The following is a 16,032-nucleotide window of genomic DNA, read 5'->3' on the forward strand; positions in this document are numbered from 1 at the left end:
AGGCTTTACGTCTCATATCATCCGCCAACTTCAAGGAATTTTGGAAGCAGCATTCATATCTTCCACCAAGGAACAGCTTTATACCTTATCCCTTACCTTCGACTAGGCAGTGGACGCCAATCTCCTCAATTCGGCGTATATATTTTCTTCCCCGGAATCTCCCATATCTATCGAACGACTACTTACCTTACTAAAGACAAACGGCGGATATGGATCAACCAACTTCTTTTGCCCGCGATTCGTCATAGTTATCCACCTAATATGATCCAGCATCATCCCCGTTCCTTCGATAATATGGAGAGCAAAGCCTACAGTCGCTAACGGGAAACCTGCGGGGGGATGGTTTCTAACAGAATAGATATACACCATTACCTTCCTTAAGAATACCTGCAGGCGATTTAGCACCATATAACTCAGAATACTAAGCAACCCGAACTCGCCATGTTTCGCGGAATATTCATTATACTCAGCGCGAAGAATATTAAGCTGGAAGCAAAATCTCTAACATTTCAAGAATGCCGTGCCAAGATTATAACTCACCTTCATCAAGTGTTAGATTGGTCAAGAGCCGATTTGTCCAATATATGGGTAGATGTTAGCCTTAAAGATACTGCAGCTTCAGAGAAGCGCATATTCTTACATAAAAGTCGATGTTTAGAGTCCTGGGTCCATTCGATGAGGTATAGCGCCGACAAACCACTAATATCATCGGAACATTTCAACTGGAATCTTACCGGCTAAGCAGGTAGCGCTAGGGTAGAGACTCGCCGATCGCACCCCCTGCGCAAGGGAGGTATTACTTATGCTCAACATTATAACGTAAATAAGGATCTCTTTTCGATAGCCTCTAAGCGAGACTGTGGGCTATTTGGTGAACCGAACCTAGAGGGACTAACATATCCATCTTCATTACTCGACGCTTGGATCATAGCTGCTCGGCAGTATCGCAACGCCGGGCTAGCGACCTCGCTCCAATCTACACCGAAACTCAAACGGCTTCGTAAAGTATTTCAAGCTATAAAGTCTCGAATAGGATTCGCGTTGGATAGTTCTATAGAGACAAGCTTCGGCGTTCAAGAAGAATATCGAATCTCTTAGGAACTATTCACAGCTATAGATCCTTCTACATCACACCCTCGCGGTCCACATCGCCCATTCTAGGCATTGCTAACTGCTTATATGAACGAATTCATGCGATGGGAATTTAATCGCTAGCTCTCCGCTATCGAATTTGTCCGGGCTCGAGGAAGCCGGCGCGATGCCAATTGGGAAGATTATCAAAGAAACATAATCATGGTCACCATCCTTCTTCGTTCTTTGAAAGCCAGCGTCAACTATCATTATATTGCAAAGCGCTCGCAGATGTTCAAAGGCACATACAAGAACCGACAGGGAAAGCCTCTCCGTGGTCTAGATTTCGAGAACAATATACGTCAGATAGGCCTCGCTTGGTTGCCTCCTGATCTTTTCAATTGGTCTGATTTTCACCTCCATAACGACCTCGTGGCATTAACCACATTCACTTTCAATAGACTCCAGGGAGTGTTTCGCAATTAGAAGGACGTGGAGTCTATGAGCCGGGAGTATTATAAAGCCAGAGAATTAGAGGATCACCTGCGGACCAGCGAGCCGAGTGCTTATCCTAATATCTTAGACCGCATGCGGAAGATAATTTATCGGCAATTTGCGCTCTAAGTCATTCAATAAACCTGCAGCACCAACCCTGTTCTCGACTCGGGGTTCGAGAGTGAGCACGAATCGGCCTAGGAAGGTTACCGAGGACTGAGCTATGAAATCATCCACACCTTAGCTGGCGAGCCACCTTATTTATCTTATACACGGAAAGGACCGCATAAATTAGGAAGAGCCTACTATAATAGGGTGCAAGGGCTTTTCGACTGGGACGATGGGATCGCCCGCACACTCTGGGATCACTGCTATTATCGATAGCTGACTCGAAGGTTTCATGCGTCTATCGAGACACGCCTTAGCGCCGCTAACGCGGAAAGCTAGAAAGGATCTCTAGGAAGACACGCATTGCCTTATTTTTAGATAATTCCACACTACAACATGCATAGCTTGTTCACTAGGTTGCCGAAAAGCCCAGGCTAACTCAATGCCATTCGTCCATTCATCTCCGGGTTATACTAGTAGAGGAAATAGGAGGATAATATGGAGCTTTACAGGGAGGATCGTTGGTTGCTCGGCGGAAATGTCTACATATCAGGCTTTCCCGTTAGTCTACTGCCGGAAAATGCGGCCGAGGCTGAGACTGAGGCCGGGACTGAGACTGAGACTAATGCTGCCGAAACGAGGCTGCGAACTTCCTTAATCGACTTTAGATGTCCTATTCCCTTCACCGAAATCCCGCGAACTATCGAAGAAGGACTTAACTTTACGCGACAACTATATGCTTCCGGCAATCAGAAAATCTTAGCGCATTACGAACATACTCGCGACTGCCTCGAGCAGGCTCTCGAGGATCCTTTATGTGATCTCTTGCTGATGATAGTACTGATATTTACGTCGTCTATAGACACACTTATACTACCGCAAAACAAGAATAACTTTGAGCCCGGACCTCGGAGGAGTAGATAGCTTTTGGCTATGACACTTATGACCCGAATGCTTTGGTTCCTCTACCCGCAGTGTTTCCCTTAGGATCGAGATAATAGTATAGTTCTTAGGATCCCCGAAATGATAAGAAAAATGGGTAAGGTTATATGTGAGACCGATCCGATGACTCTACGTTGATGAATCTTTTAGAACATAGAGGAATTAATAATCGCATCCTCTATAAACTTGGCTAGGTAGTCCGTAATCTAGCGTATAAATATCGGGAAAACCTATGGAATTTTGAGCTAGATCTCCGTTTAGATAAGGAGCTCCTCGAGTTGCGAACGGAGTTATTATCATTAATAAATAATCCACCTGCATTTATTAGTCTTATATTTAATACCTAAGATGACGTGTGGGTCAAACGTTACCTAAAGATTATCGCGATATATATAACATAGTGTATGCGAAGTATATATTTAGATATGCGAATCAGGCTCCCGCTAGGCTTAAGTCCGCGGGGACAGTAGAATTCACGCAGGTAGTCAACGGCGATATTTTATTTCATTAAAATTCAAACACACTGACGCATATAGAAATAACTAGATGAAAAGATAGAGAAAAGCTTAATTAATTGATCGATATTAAGACTATTTTCCCCTTGCTCTTAACTAAGAAACTCGCAAAGAGAAGGTATCCATCCCGTTGTTAAGATAAAGGCAGCCCCGTTAATTATCGTTATACCCTGGTCGTTTGTCTGTGACTTAAACCAATAAGAGCAAGGCTTAGAGCGGATAGTATCCCTGCTGGCTCCACAGTAATATCCTAAAACAGCTAGCTAGACTAAATATAACTAGGAGCAATAAGATTCCATCATAATTACGAAGATTATTTTTTCTTACTCATAACCATAAAATAGGCAATAAAAGGCATTCATATCTATCTATTTTAAGTCGAAAGCATTATTTAAACTCAAAAAGACTATTTATAAAATATCGTCATAGCCCTACTAAGCTATCGTTATACTTCGACTAATAAGAACAAGGCTTAGACTAGACGGTATCCTAGCTTAGACTGGACGGTATCCTAGTTTAGACCGGACGGTATCCTAGTCGGCTCCACAGCGACGTCCTAAAACAGGCAAGTTTTCATTTTGCATAATATGCTCTTACCCTAGATCACCGTATATAGTGGCCCTAAAGGAAAGCAAGTGCCGAGTTGACCTTATATTTGCTTTTTCATCGTCAGCACGCAAGCTCTTAGCAGGCGCCCCCTAAAACCAGTCATCGTTTCGTAGCCCTATCAGCCCATCCAATCATATATTAAGACTCGAAATTAAGCTCGCCCCTTTACCAGGTCTTGAAGAATACGGCCGTCGGGACGCATTAAATAAAAACATAAATAATACCAAAATACCCCCCCCCCCCCTAGAAATAGAGGGTCTAATAAACCCGCAAATCTATGAGCATGCGATTTTGTTCTGCCCTATCTAAAGATCAAACTCGCTAAGGGGTCATGGCGCCTCCATCCGTTTTATCCGAATCTAAGAAATAGCGAGAACGAAACCGTAGTAGAAAACGGCGCCAATAGTTGCGTCAGCAGAGCCGGGCCCAGCAACTCCTAGAAGCCGATAGCTATGAAACTATCCGGCTCGTGAGCCACGTCTATCACGGAGAGGCCGATATTACCAATAGTTAGTAGGGCTTGCAAATTCAAGTTCTTCCTATCATTAGACTCATAGTCCTATATCCTATTAGATTATCTAGACGAGTATTCCCGTCGGGGCTATCTTGCCACCTCGTTAGCCAGGATTCAGTACCTCCCGCCGGAAACCTCTGCTTTTCGAGATTCCTCTATCGGTTATAAGACTTCTCTATAAGTTCCTCCCATAGCTGCGTTTTCGGCCGCTCCGGTAATACATTCCCCGACAGATACAAGACGAACGAGCAGTATGTTTTGCCCCGACGCTGATTTAACAAGCGCGGCAGAACTATTGATGCAAGGATCGCTCGAGGCTATAGCTGCCGCAATCTCAGGTCCTTTAGACACGGATAAAGAGGTGAGACCTAGCCTTATCAAAACGCGAACTCACGCGACTTCGCGTTCGAGCCTATCATGCTCGCTAATACTTATTGATAATACCGCAGACTGCCTAGCCCTAGGATAATAGTCCTTTATCGAATTGGATTATTTTAGAAAATCAGTATTTAGACCAGGGCATCTTATATCCTCCACAGAACGATCTAACTTTGCCTATCCCTTTTTATTAAGTTAATATAGAATAGGCAGCAGAGGATTGGAGAGAAACTAATTCCGGCTCTCTGACCTTTCCGATGACTTTGGACTTTAGCTTCGCCCCGTTCAATACTACTACTAATCATTTCCCCATTACTATACCCACATCTGACCTCCCGCTTGGCTCACCCACTGGCCACCAATAATAACTATCCTCTGACTCCGCTAAACCACCGAAGCCTTCTCCGCTATTATTCATAGAAGTTGACTCTATGAGAAGGCAGGCAGAACTATACCGCCTTGCCACTGCCTAGTTTCCTATTAACCTCCTTACCTCTTCGTGGTCTCGCGGTAATAATAGACCCCTCGACCGCAATTATATCGCCCACCTTTGTCGGTCCTTTCGCCAAGGCAATCTCGCCCATCGAGCTAAGGAGAACTATATCTAGGTCACCTACAGTGCCGCCGCCGTCGACAGTATTATTAGTACCATTGCCGGAATAGATCGTTACCCCTATTATCATTATGATCTAACCAAACATCCCGTACTATTATTCAAGCACTGGGCCGATATTAACGACGAGAAGCCCGAACTTATGGCCGGCTAACATCGCATTAAAGCATTACGGGACTATGCAAAGCAAACTAGTTTAGGTTTAGACGATCTATAGTAGATCTACGAGTTTTATAATAAGGGTGCGTCTTTACTATTGCTATTATCATTAGACGCTAACTAGCCTAACCCTAGACACTCTCCCCGTCAAGTTGGATATTAAGCTCCGCGTTAACCGTCGCGACCTTACCTTGCCCGATAGTCATAGCCAGATCTAGTTATAGCTCGCCTCTGCCTCCGACCGAGATCTCACCCTTTTCTCCCCTCAGAAAAATAAGAACAAATAAGTTCTTAAGAAAAGAATACTAGATATTCTCTATCTACGCAGTAAAACCCGCTTTCCTATTAGCCGACTTATCACTCTGTGGAGGAATGAGCGATAGAGGCCCATGATCACCCGCTGGTATAGAACTCAGATAGGGAGGGCAACCTTTAATATCTCCATATAGGATCGTATGGCCAGTTATAGAATCGATGATATGAGTGACTCTTTACACTTATGGAGGTGCAATTAATTCATCATTATTATCATAGTGGACCTTATTAGGTCGAGCTTTATGAGGCTAACGCGAGCGACCCTGTCGTTCTATACGAGCAGTATTAGTTCGATATATTCTATTAGGTGCTCGAAACCCTTAAGACCTTGCTAACCCTAGCCGCCGAATCCATTCAAGTCTCAGACTAGGCTAAGTTAGTCACCGGTCTCGGAAACAACATATATACCGCTATAGACGTTCGCCGGCTCTTCTACCCGAGAGATAGTAGCGACAGCGATAATTTAGCTACCCCGACCTCTCGCTAGGCCGGCTTCTTTAGCTCGCTTAACAAGAAAAGCTATTATGACCTTTTCCGCTATATCCTTCAACATTATCCTGCCCTTCCCTTTCCCGATATATAGTCGCTCTTAGGGATAAAGAAGGACGAAGGCAAGATTATAATATAGGTCATAGACTATATCGTGCGCTAGGTCAATGCCTAACCCACCGATATCGTGAATCATTATAATAATAATAAGCCGCTAAGGCGATAAGATCTAATGCCTGCTATTGAAAGGCTGATAGCGACCGTATGCGGGGCCGATTAGTAGGCTTAGCTACGAGAGGAGGGCGACGACGTCGTAGCTTAGTTGGAATTGCGCTCCCGATCTCTAGAAAAGCAGGTCTTAGACTACGTTCGGCGCCATATAGCCAGGTTTAAGGATCCTTCGACGAAACACTATCTTACCCTAATGCCAGAAGAATACGATGATAGCTACGTAGAATGCTTCGCCGCTAACGATCTATAGGTGGGCCTTTTCCGGGTTGTTCGGGATACTATTAGATCGGCATTCTGCCTAATATGGCAGGATTCAGTATTAAATCGCGTCGGCGAGCTTCGCGGCAGAGATAAGGCTCACTACCCTAACGGCGAGACGCGTCGTAGACTAGCATTAGCCATTACGCGCGCTATCTACAGTTAGCTTATAAATATACCCGAGGTAGAGGAGAACCTGGCACTCCGTGGTATATATGCCTCTACGGAACTTAGTATATATATCGATTAAGCCGTTCTTGCGTGGGCTACGGACCGGTATCGCAAAGCAGTAGAAAATAATAAGTCTAATAATAGAGTCCCTTAGTCGGGCGAAGAGTTGCGATTGATTCATATGGCGCACCAAGAGTATAAGAGGCTCTTGTCGGGAATGATAACCATAGTCTTCTCCGATAATTAGTAGTAGCAGCCGTCGCAAAGGTTTATCCCAATAAATAAGACAAGCGGGTCTCAGGGGCGCAATTATCAAACCGGGGAGGCAGCCAGGCTGGCAGACTTATCATTAATGCGGCAGTCAAGCTATACGGCCATATTACCTTCTCTAGGGTCCTTGCAATCATCGAGGAATTATTATAAAAGAGGCACATAGGGGCAAGGAGCTATGGGCTATCCACTACCATAACAGCCGCGTCCCATGGCAGAGATTAGCCGTTCTCTGCGACTGCCGGGAAGGCTAATAGGGGGAACCAAGGTTATTTAGTCGCGGGAGGGCAAGAAAAGCCTCTTAACCGGCCAGCGCAGCCCCGGTCGATCTAACCTGGCTAAGAGAAACGCGCTAGCGTCATCGCAGACAGCAGAGTGGATAGATGGACCGGTGGCCACATTAGGAAGCCAGCGATAGAAATAGATATGCTAGAGCTACCCTAATTTCGAGCGGACACGCTATGGAGAATAAGCGGCTAGGAGATATATAAGCCTCTCTACTTAGAACATCTTATATATAATACTATAATACTATATATCTTAAATTAAATCGACCAAAGTCGATAGAAAAAAAAAACATACTAATAATAATAATTATATCGACTCCTAAGTGCATATAGGAGACCGCGTAAAATATATCTCGGTCGGTTTCGTAGATTATAAGAAAGTATTAACGAAATTTGCCTACTAAGTAGTGAGTATACTTATTAAGTAACTCTGAAACGCAATAGCTACGCCGGAAGGACCGGATACGCCAGGAGGATCCGAAAGCGACTAAGGACGTAATAAAGAATATCAGAGCCCCGTAGCGCCTATAATAAGTAAGCCACTATTAAGGTGCGATAGCAGGTCCGACGTTATATAATATATAATAAGATGTGATTAATAGTAATCCTCTCGTATTTATAAGTTAACTATAGCTATACGCGCGTCTGACCCTATTGGCGTATCTGGCGGCCGGTTAATTTAGCCCGAAGGGCGTTTTACTCAGTCAGAAAAAAAGAGCATAAAACTTTTTCTGATTGGCTAATTGGCATGGTCTATGCTCAACTCGTGCTTGAATTGGTCAGTTGTCAACGCTAACGACGCCACTACATGGGAAAGCCCGCGATCGTTGACTAGGTAACGCTTTTGGCAAGCTCTCTAGGAGCTTTAAGGTTGTCCTTCAATCAACTCCGGCCTCTAAGCGCGATTCTGGCCGGAGCACCGACATGGCGTCTGCTTTCCCTTTGCCGTCAAAACTATTATCCACCAAACCTTACGAGGTTGCTAACGACGTCTCGGCTCACGTATCACCTGCCTCCGGTCGAGCGGTGAAGTGTCCCCTCCTTCCCTGATCGTTCGAACCTAATCAAAACACCCTACAGATAACCTCCCATATCGAGATCTGTCACGCTACGGTACATCTAAGCAAACCCTCGCTGCCCAAGCGGTACCTACCCGGTCGTCTGCATAGGTAAGAGGCGGATAATAATATATGCAGCCGGATGGAGAATGATATACCCCAGGCAGTTCGGAACTGCCATACTTGCAAGCAAGACCTGCCCGAGGTCGAGTTTCGAAGCGTCAAGGACCCTGCGAGGCTTACGAGACAGTGTAGTAGCTGTAGGGCACGCCAAAAGGAGCGAGTGGCCGAATCCCGAGCCGCCGTTGCCGCCATGCGGAATATCGCCTCGAGGCTATCGCCGCGCAGAACGACGAAGAGGACCGATTCTCAGGCTCAATTGACGCCTCCACGGCGAAACGCGCAAGCGCTCGTGTCCATCAATAGCTCACAACCCCCTGCAACGCCTGCTGTATTCCGTGGTCTGGCGCCCGTCCTCCAGGGACTGCCTAGACCTCTGCTGGGCCCATCTACCTCAAGCGCAGCGGAAGGAGCCCTCCCTATCCCTCCCACCTTAAGCCCGCCAAGAGTAGTTCTGGGCACGCCGATTCCTAGTGACACGACCACAACGGCTCCTATTGTGCTAGGCACGCCTGTGCCACAGGAATCGTTCCCTACCACTGCTTCATTACTGCCACAGGGTCATCGCCGCGGCCGCTATACACGTCAAGGCATCGTGAACCGACGGCCACGGCCACAGCTTCAAGAACGACAGTTTGATCAGATAGTTGATCCACCTTTTACAGGGGACCTTGATTTGCCTGCCCTTAGTGAGGAGGATCGGGCGCTTGTGCGGGAGTTCTATACTGCCCTGAATGACGACAAGATGCATAGTTGCATTCGCTGCCGGGAGCATTGGTTCGATATGAAGAAAAACAGCTTAGGAGTCTACAGCCGCTGCATTAGTCGAGATAGGGAGAGAACCGCTAACGAGCCCTACTTCTTTAGCGCTGCGAATAGCCTTAACTTCGGGGAAGTCCCCGGTAATCTACCTAGCCTAACGATGGTTGAGGAGATGCTGATTGCTAGGGTTCACGTACACGTGAAGGTCCTACAGGTACGTGGCTCTCAGTATAAATACCGCGGCCATGTTATCCACTTCCTTCGCAATGTTAGTAGGCTATTTGAAGAGCTCCCGGTCCTACCTGAAGAGCTAGATATCGTGCTCCTGCGGCCTCCTAATATGGAGGGCGACCCTCACTTCCAGCAGCAGTTTGCTCGCGATTTCCGGGTACGCCGCTCATGCCTATTGACCTAGCTGCATTACCTACAGCGCCACCACCCGGGCTATCGCGATATCGTTATGAGGCAGGATCGCTTGCAACGGCTTCCTCTTAACGGCAGCATAGTTGCTTCCATTGCTAGCCAAGTGGCTGACATACCTAACGGCGAGGCCCCCCAAGGTCCCATTGAGGAGGATATAGAAGAGGATCCAGCAGATGCAGATGCATCGGCGATCCCCGATTTGCAAGTTACAGACACCGAATTAAACGCCCTGCAGTCCCGATTGCTTCATGGTACCCCTGACCCTGAGCGTATGGCCGATCTTAAGCATATACCGCCTAACGCGCAGGCTCAACACCAGATGCCACTACCTTCCATTCGCAGGACTCCTATCAACGAATTCAACCGTTCCCAGCCGCTATTGACGCTCGCGTTCCCCACCCTCTACCCCAACGGCAAGGCCGACTTCGTGGAGCCTCGCCTACGGAGCGTCACGTACCAGGACTACCTTGCCCATGCGATGAGATGGCAAGACGGACGTTTTGCCCGGCATAAGACGTGGCCTTTTGTCGCCCTCAACACGCTATTACGTGCGCAGGTCAGAAAGCGGAGCAACTACTCGGTCAAGCAACACGAAGGCCGCCGCCGTCAACCCCTTACGCGCGCTGACATAGAGGAAGCGATGGCTAAGCCTGACGAGCCAGAGGCTCAGGCCCTGATCCAGTCGATCACGCGCCAAGCCGCCGTAATCAGGGGTACCCGTCCATATTGGTATAAGCAAAGGAAGGAATTAGAGGCATATGCCTATAATCTAGGCAGGCCTGGCCTTTTCGTTACAGTAAGTGCGGCTGATTACCACTAGGAGTCCCTATATCGTCATATGCCTCGATTCCAGGAGTGGAAAGCAGCTCCTAAGGCGGCGCGAATGGCTCTATCCCGGCAACTACTGCGAGACAACGCCCACATTGCCGCTTATCACTTCCATAAGCGATATACGCTCTTTAGGACTATTATCCTAAGGCAGAAGTTCAACCTAACGGACTTTTGGGGTCGCTACGAGTGGCAGGGCAGGGGTTCTAGTCACCACCACGGCCTATATTGGCTAAGTGGCCACCCGGACTTGGATCCCAATGACAGCCAGTCCCGGGAGCGATTTGCCCGAATCTGGGGATATCACGTATCCGCTATCAACCCAGAGCCTCAGAGGGTACAGGCACCTGGGGAAGGGAATCCCTTGATTAGTAATCTATTGGAACATCCCCTTACCGTCTAGTTCCTATCGATAGTAGTAAACCGCGTGCAGCGCCATCGCTGCAACAACTACTATATGCAGCTCAGCAAGCATACTAAGCAGGTGGAGTGCCGCTTTGGATTTCCTCACGGGCAGCGCCTACTAGCCTCCCTTGAAAAGGTTCCTCATTCTAAGCACTAGAGCTTTAGGGGCGAGCGGAACGATAGCCAGATGAACCACTACAACCGCTTACTTGCCGTTGCGTGGCTAGCCAATACAGATGTCTCACCCTGCACGAGCCTGCAGCAGGTGATCGATTACGCAGCTAAATACTGCTCCAAGTCGGAGAAGAAAAGTAAGTCTTTTGCCCAGATTAGGAAGGCCCTAATGCCCCGGGTCAAGGACCACAACCCGCTGATTTCCTTCACGTCAAAGCTCCTAAATCAGCTAGTTGCTGAGCGAGACTACTCGAAGCAGGAGGTTAGCCACTTGCTCCTCGGTCTGCCGTTACAAGAGGGCTCACAAACCTGCTTACACATTGATTGCCGTAATCCTGACATGCATTCCCGCTCTTTACGGATTGACGCCGATGAGGTTAACGAGGCCCCCAACGTCTACGAAAAGTACTATCAACGCCCCGAATCCCTAGAGGACCTAACCTATGTTTCCTTTCTCAAATACTGGAATTTCCACTCTAGGGACCCTTCCAAGTAGAAGCAATAGCAGCCAGCCAACGTCAACGGCAGGCCGCGTGTATTAGTCTACTTTCCTCGCTATCAGGCTGATCCAGAAGGCCAACAGTGGCCAGAGTACTGCCGCGTAAAGCTAGCATTGAACCACCCACATCGTCGGCATGATGAGCTCCTCATATTTAACGGCCATCGTTTTAATTCTCACGCTCAGGCCTTCTCCTATTGTTGGCAGCACCACAGTCATGGTGATGACCATTACGGCCGGCCAAAAGAGGTTCGATTACAACCTCAAGAGGATCAGTACGAGGCTCTGCCAGTAGAGGAGGAATTTGATGACGAAGACTGGATCCGTCTCGCCGCCCTTTTACCTAACAACCCCCTTACCCAGGAAGGTCTTGACCTACTTGGCCGCCGCGATATCAATGTCAATTACGACTAGACACGGCATGTGGGCACTTATTCAGAGTTTCGAGACAGCTACTAGAAAGACCTCATCGCTAGCAACCCTATAGCCAACGATGTGGAGGTCCTTGGCCCTCACTAGCGTGATCAGCTCAACCCGCAACAGCGGTTAGTATACGATACCTTCATGGGTCACTTCCAGGCGCAAAATCCTACTCAAATCCTTCTCCACGTTAACGGCGGCGGTGGCACGGGCAAGTCCTTCCTTATCAAGGTGCTTTCCTCCCACCTTCAGGCGGCTGCCCTGCCGAATCCTAGCCCTATTTGCCGCGTAGCGCCAACAGGCGTTGCGAGTAACCAGATACAGGGCAGCACCATACATTCACTGCTCCGTCTCCCAGTAGGCGGTGCCTTTACCGAACTTCGCCCAGCTGACGCTGCTGCCCTTCAGTCCCGCCTACGGCACGTCAGGTACCTCGTTATCGATGAAAAGAGCATGCTAGGACTTGAGCAGCTCGGGCGAATTGATTCTCGCCTGCGACAGGCCTTTCCACAGCGTAGCCTCGAGTTCTTTGGTGGTGTGAGCGTCTTGCTTGTGGGCGATTTCTTCCAGCTACCACCCGTCCGACAAAAGCCGCTGTATTCAACCGCCAGCACTGGCCTGTCTTCGTTGGAAAAGAGAGGACAGGTAGCCTACCGGTTGTTTGACCGCACCGTCTTCCTGACCACGGTACAGCGCCAGACTGGTGATGATCAGGCCCGGTTCCGTCAGGCATTGCAAGAACTGCGTGAAGTCAAGTTATCTATACCCTCCTGGAACCTCCTCAGCAGTCGAGTGCAGGCCAAGCTAACGCAGAGCGAGGTTGACAGATTCAAGGCCGCTATGCGGGTATATTCCACAAAGGCCCGGGTCAACGAATACAATTACGAGCATATAGTGCACCTCAACGCCCCGGCAATACAGGTGGAGGCAAAGAACCTAGGCAAAGGCGCGGGGCAGGCGCCAAGCGACCATGCTGGCAATCTATCCAACAAGTTTGCTGTTGCTAGAGGTGCCAGGGTAATGCTCACAACTAATTTGTGGCAACCAGCTGGCCTGGTTAATGGCGCCCAGGGTACGATATATGATGTCGCTTGGAATGAAGGCGCCAACCCGTGGCAAGATCCCCCGGACGTTATCATGGTGGACTTCGATAACTACGACGGACCGCCGTATCTGACAACTGACGAGGGCAGGAAAATCGTACCCATCCTTCCCGTCACGCGTGATTTCCTAGTGGGCAACGAGACCTGCTCTCGCACCCAGTTTCCCCTGATCGTGGCATTTACTATCACTATTCACAAATGCCAGAGCCTAACGAAGGATCAGATAGTTACTGACCTCGCTACACGCGACTTCCAGGCCGGTATCAGTTATGTTGCAGTGTCACGAGTTACCTCGTTGCAAGGCCTACTCCTCGAGGCGCCTTTCGACCATCAGAACCTCTATAACCACACGCCCACGGAAGGTTTATACGCCTGCGTTTCCTACGTACTGCGATTATGGCTAACTACAACGTAGGGATAAAGATGCGCCTTGCTGACCAACGACGCCGTCAGGCTCAGCAGCTGATTGATCCGCCATATCCACCACGGTACATTGACTAAACGACGTTTTCCTATAAGCTACAGGGAAGGGGGAACTCGATATACAGTATATAGTTGATTGGGCCTGGAAGGAAGTGGTAGAGGGACCCCTATATCTATCAGTCAACTCCCTTACTACAGGTTTGAAGTGGTTCTGATAGCTGGTTATCGCCACAGTCGAAAGGGGGCCTCCCAGAAGAGTTTAATAGCAGGTAGACGGTATTTACCCTTCGGGCTGAATATTCAGCCGTTAAGCCCCTTGCCTTGGCAACTTAACGGGTGTTCGAAGTATTTTATCTATAAATCGGGTTACTAAGACTTTCCAAAAGATATAATATTAATCTATCTAATACTAGGAGGAGATTATTAGCCCTTAGTCCTAGTACTCGATTCGATTTACTAATTTTTCTATTATATTATGTCACTATTATCATCATCAAATCCCCATTAAATCCCCATCAAGCAAATACTGCCTTAAGGACCCTATAAGCCTTACCGGTAATTCCTAGATATATGGTGCGTATGGCAGCGCCCCTTAGCAGGGAGCATATAGATGCAATAACGCATTCATTTATTTATTTATTTATCGTATTCATCTCTTTCTGCTTCACGTACATAAGGGTCGGGGGCCAACTAATAATTAATATTAGCTTTTAGTTTAAGTGCCCTTTAACGTACATGATAAGCGAGTGTTACAAACAAGCGAGTGTTACAAAAATCCCTCAACCTACAACACGTCCGCTTCGTGGATTGATTCTTAACCACCCAATATGCCTGAGTTTAATAATGAAGCTAATATCATCCTCGCCCTTCGCGCCATTCAAAATGACCGAAAATTATCTCTCCGACGCGCCGCAAAGATCTATAAAGTTGATCCTATGAGATTATGGCGTCGCCACAAGGGCATACAGTCTCGACATGATACTACCCCCAAATCACGGAAACTATCTGATCTAGAGGAACAGACCATAGTTCAGTTCATTCTTGACTTGGATTCGCGAGGATTTCCCCCGCGACTGCGCGGTGTGGAAGAAATGGCCAACCGACTGCTCGCCGACCGGAACGCATCACCCGTCGGCAAGCGCTGGGCTTCCAACTTCGTCAAGCGACACGATGAGCTCAAGACGCGTTTCTTTCGTAGATACGACTACCAGAGGGCCAAATGCGAAGATCCAGCTGCGATTCGAAAATGGTTCAAGCTCGTGGAGAACACAATCGCCAAATACGGTATCGACCTGGCTGATATCTACAACTTTGACGAGGTTGGCTTTATGATGGGCGTTATTGCAAGCGGAATAGTCGTCACAGGCTCCGAAAGACGTGAAAAGCCGAAATCAGTACAGCCTGGAAACCGGGAATGGATTACCGTCATCCAGGCGATCAATGCGGAAGGCCGAGCGATCCCGCCGTTCATCATTGGTACGGGCCAATATCACCTCGCCAACTGGTACCGGGATAGCAACCTTCCGGATGACTGGGTTATTGCAACATCTCCCAATGGCTGGACCGATAATGAGCTGGGTCTTGAATGGCTGAAGCACTTTGACCGGTGTACAAAGACGCGATCGGTCGGTCGTTATCGTCTTCTGATCCTCGATGGCCACGAAAGTCACCATTCTCTCGAGTTTGAGAAATATTGCCAGGCGAACAAGATTGTTACACTCTGTATGCCGCCTCATTCGTCTCACCTGCTTCAGCCCCTTGATGTCGGGTACTTTAGCCTACTCAAGAAGGCATATGGTCGAGAAATCGAGCATCTGATCCGATGCTCGATAACCCACGTTTCCAAGACCGAGTTCTTTGCCGCCTTTTACGCCGCATTCCAGGCCACTATGACGGAGAAAGCCATCAAGGCGGCTTTTAGAGGGGCCAGACTTGTTCCACTTGACGCGGAAAGCGTGATTTCGAAGCTTGATGTGCAGCTACGGACCCCGACGCCGGTTGAGGAGGAGGCCGGCCCCCCTACCACATAGGTTTCAAAGACGCCAAAGACGGTCCTTGAGGCCGAATCTCAGTCTGAATACCTCGATAGACGAATCAGAAGGCATAAAAGTAGCTCTCCAGAGTCGATCCTAGGAGCTCTCAAGTCACTTGCTAAGGGAACAAAGGCAATGATGCATGAGAATGCCTTATTGAGGGCAGAGAACCGCGACCTTCGACAGGCAAATGACCTGCTAAGTCGACGCCGGAGGGCAAAAAGGACCCGATTACAGAAAGGAGGAGTGATGATAGTAGGAGAAGCAAGGGGAGCAATTGATCAGATTAGTGTAGATGGGCGGGTAGAGGGCGAATCGTCGAGAAGTGGTGGTCAAGGAGGGTCAGCGAGGCCGAGGGA

At 48.3% G+C, this 16,032-nt stretch overlaps 1 protein-coding gene across 1 annotated transcript; it reads left to right on the forward strand.

Annotated features, from left to right (window-relative positions):
* Positions 1-8,349: 8,349 nt before the first annotated feature.
* On the forward strand, positions 8,350-11,691 carry NECHADRAFT_89201 (uncharacterized protein; the record flags this gene model as incomplete). Its single annotated transcript, XM_003039395.1, has 8 exons — positions 8,350-8,427; positions 8,506-8,570; positions 8,622-9,558; positions 9,595-9,753; positions 9,796-10,491; positions 10,609-10,953; positions 11,179-11,332; positions 11,429-11,691. 8 exons carry the CDS (start codon positions 8,350-8,352, stop codon positions 11,689-11,691), a joined length of 2,697 nt encoding a protein of 898 aa, XP_003039441.1.
* Positions 11,692-16,032: the final 4,341 nt, after the last annotated feature.

The sequence above is a fragment of the Fusarium vanettenii genome (genome assembly GCF_000151355.1).
Source record: "Fusarium vanettenii 77-13-4 unplaced genomic scaffold NECHAsca_108_unmapped, whole genome shotgun sequence".
Lineage (NCBI taxonomy): Eukaryota > Fungi > Ascomycota > Sordariomycetes > Hypocreales > Nectriaceae > Fusarium > Fusarium vanettenii.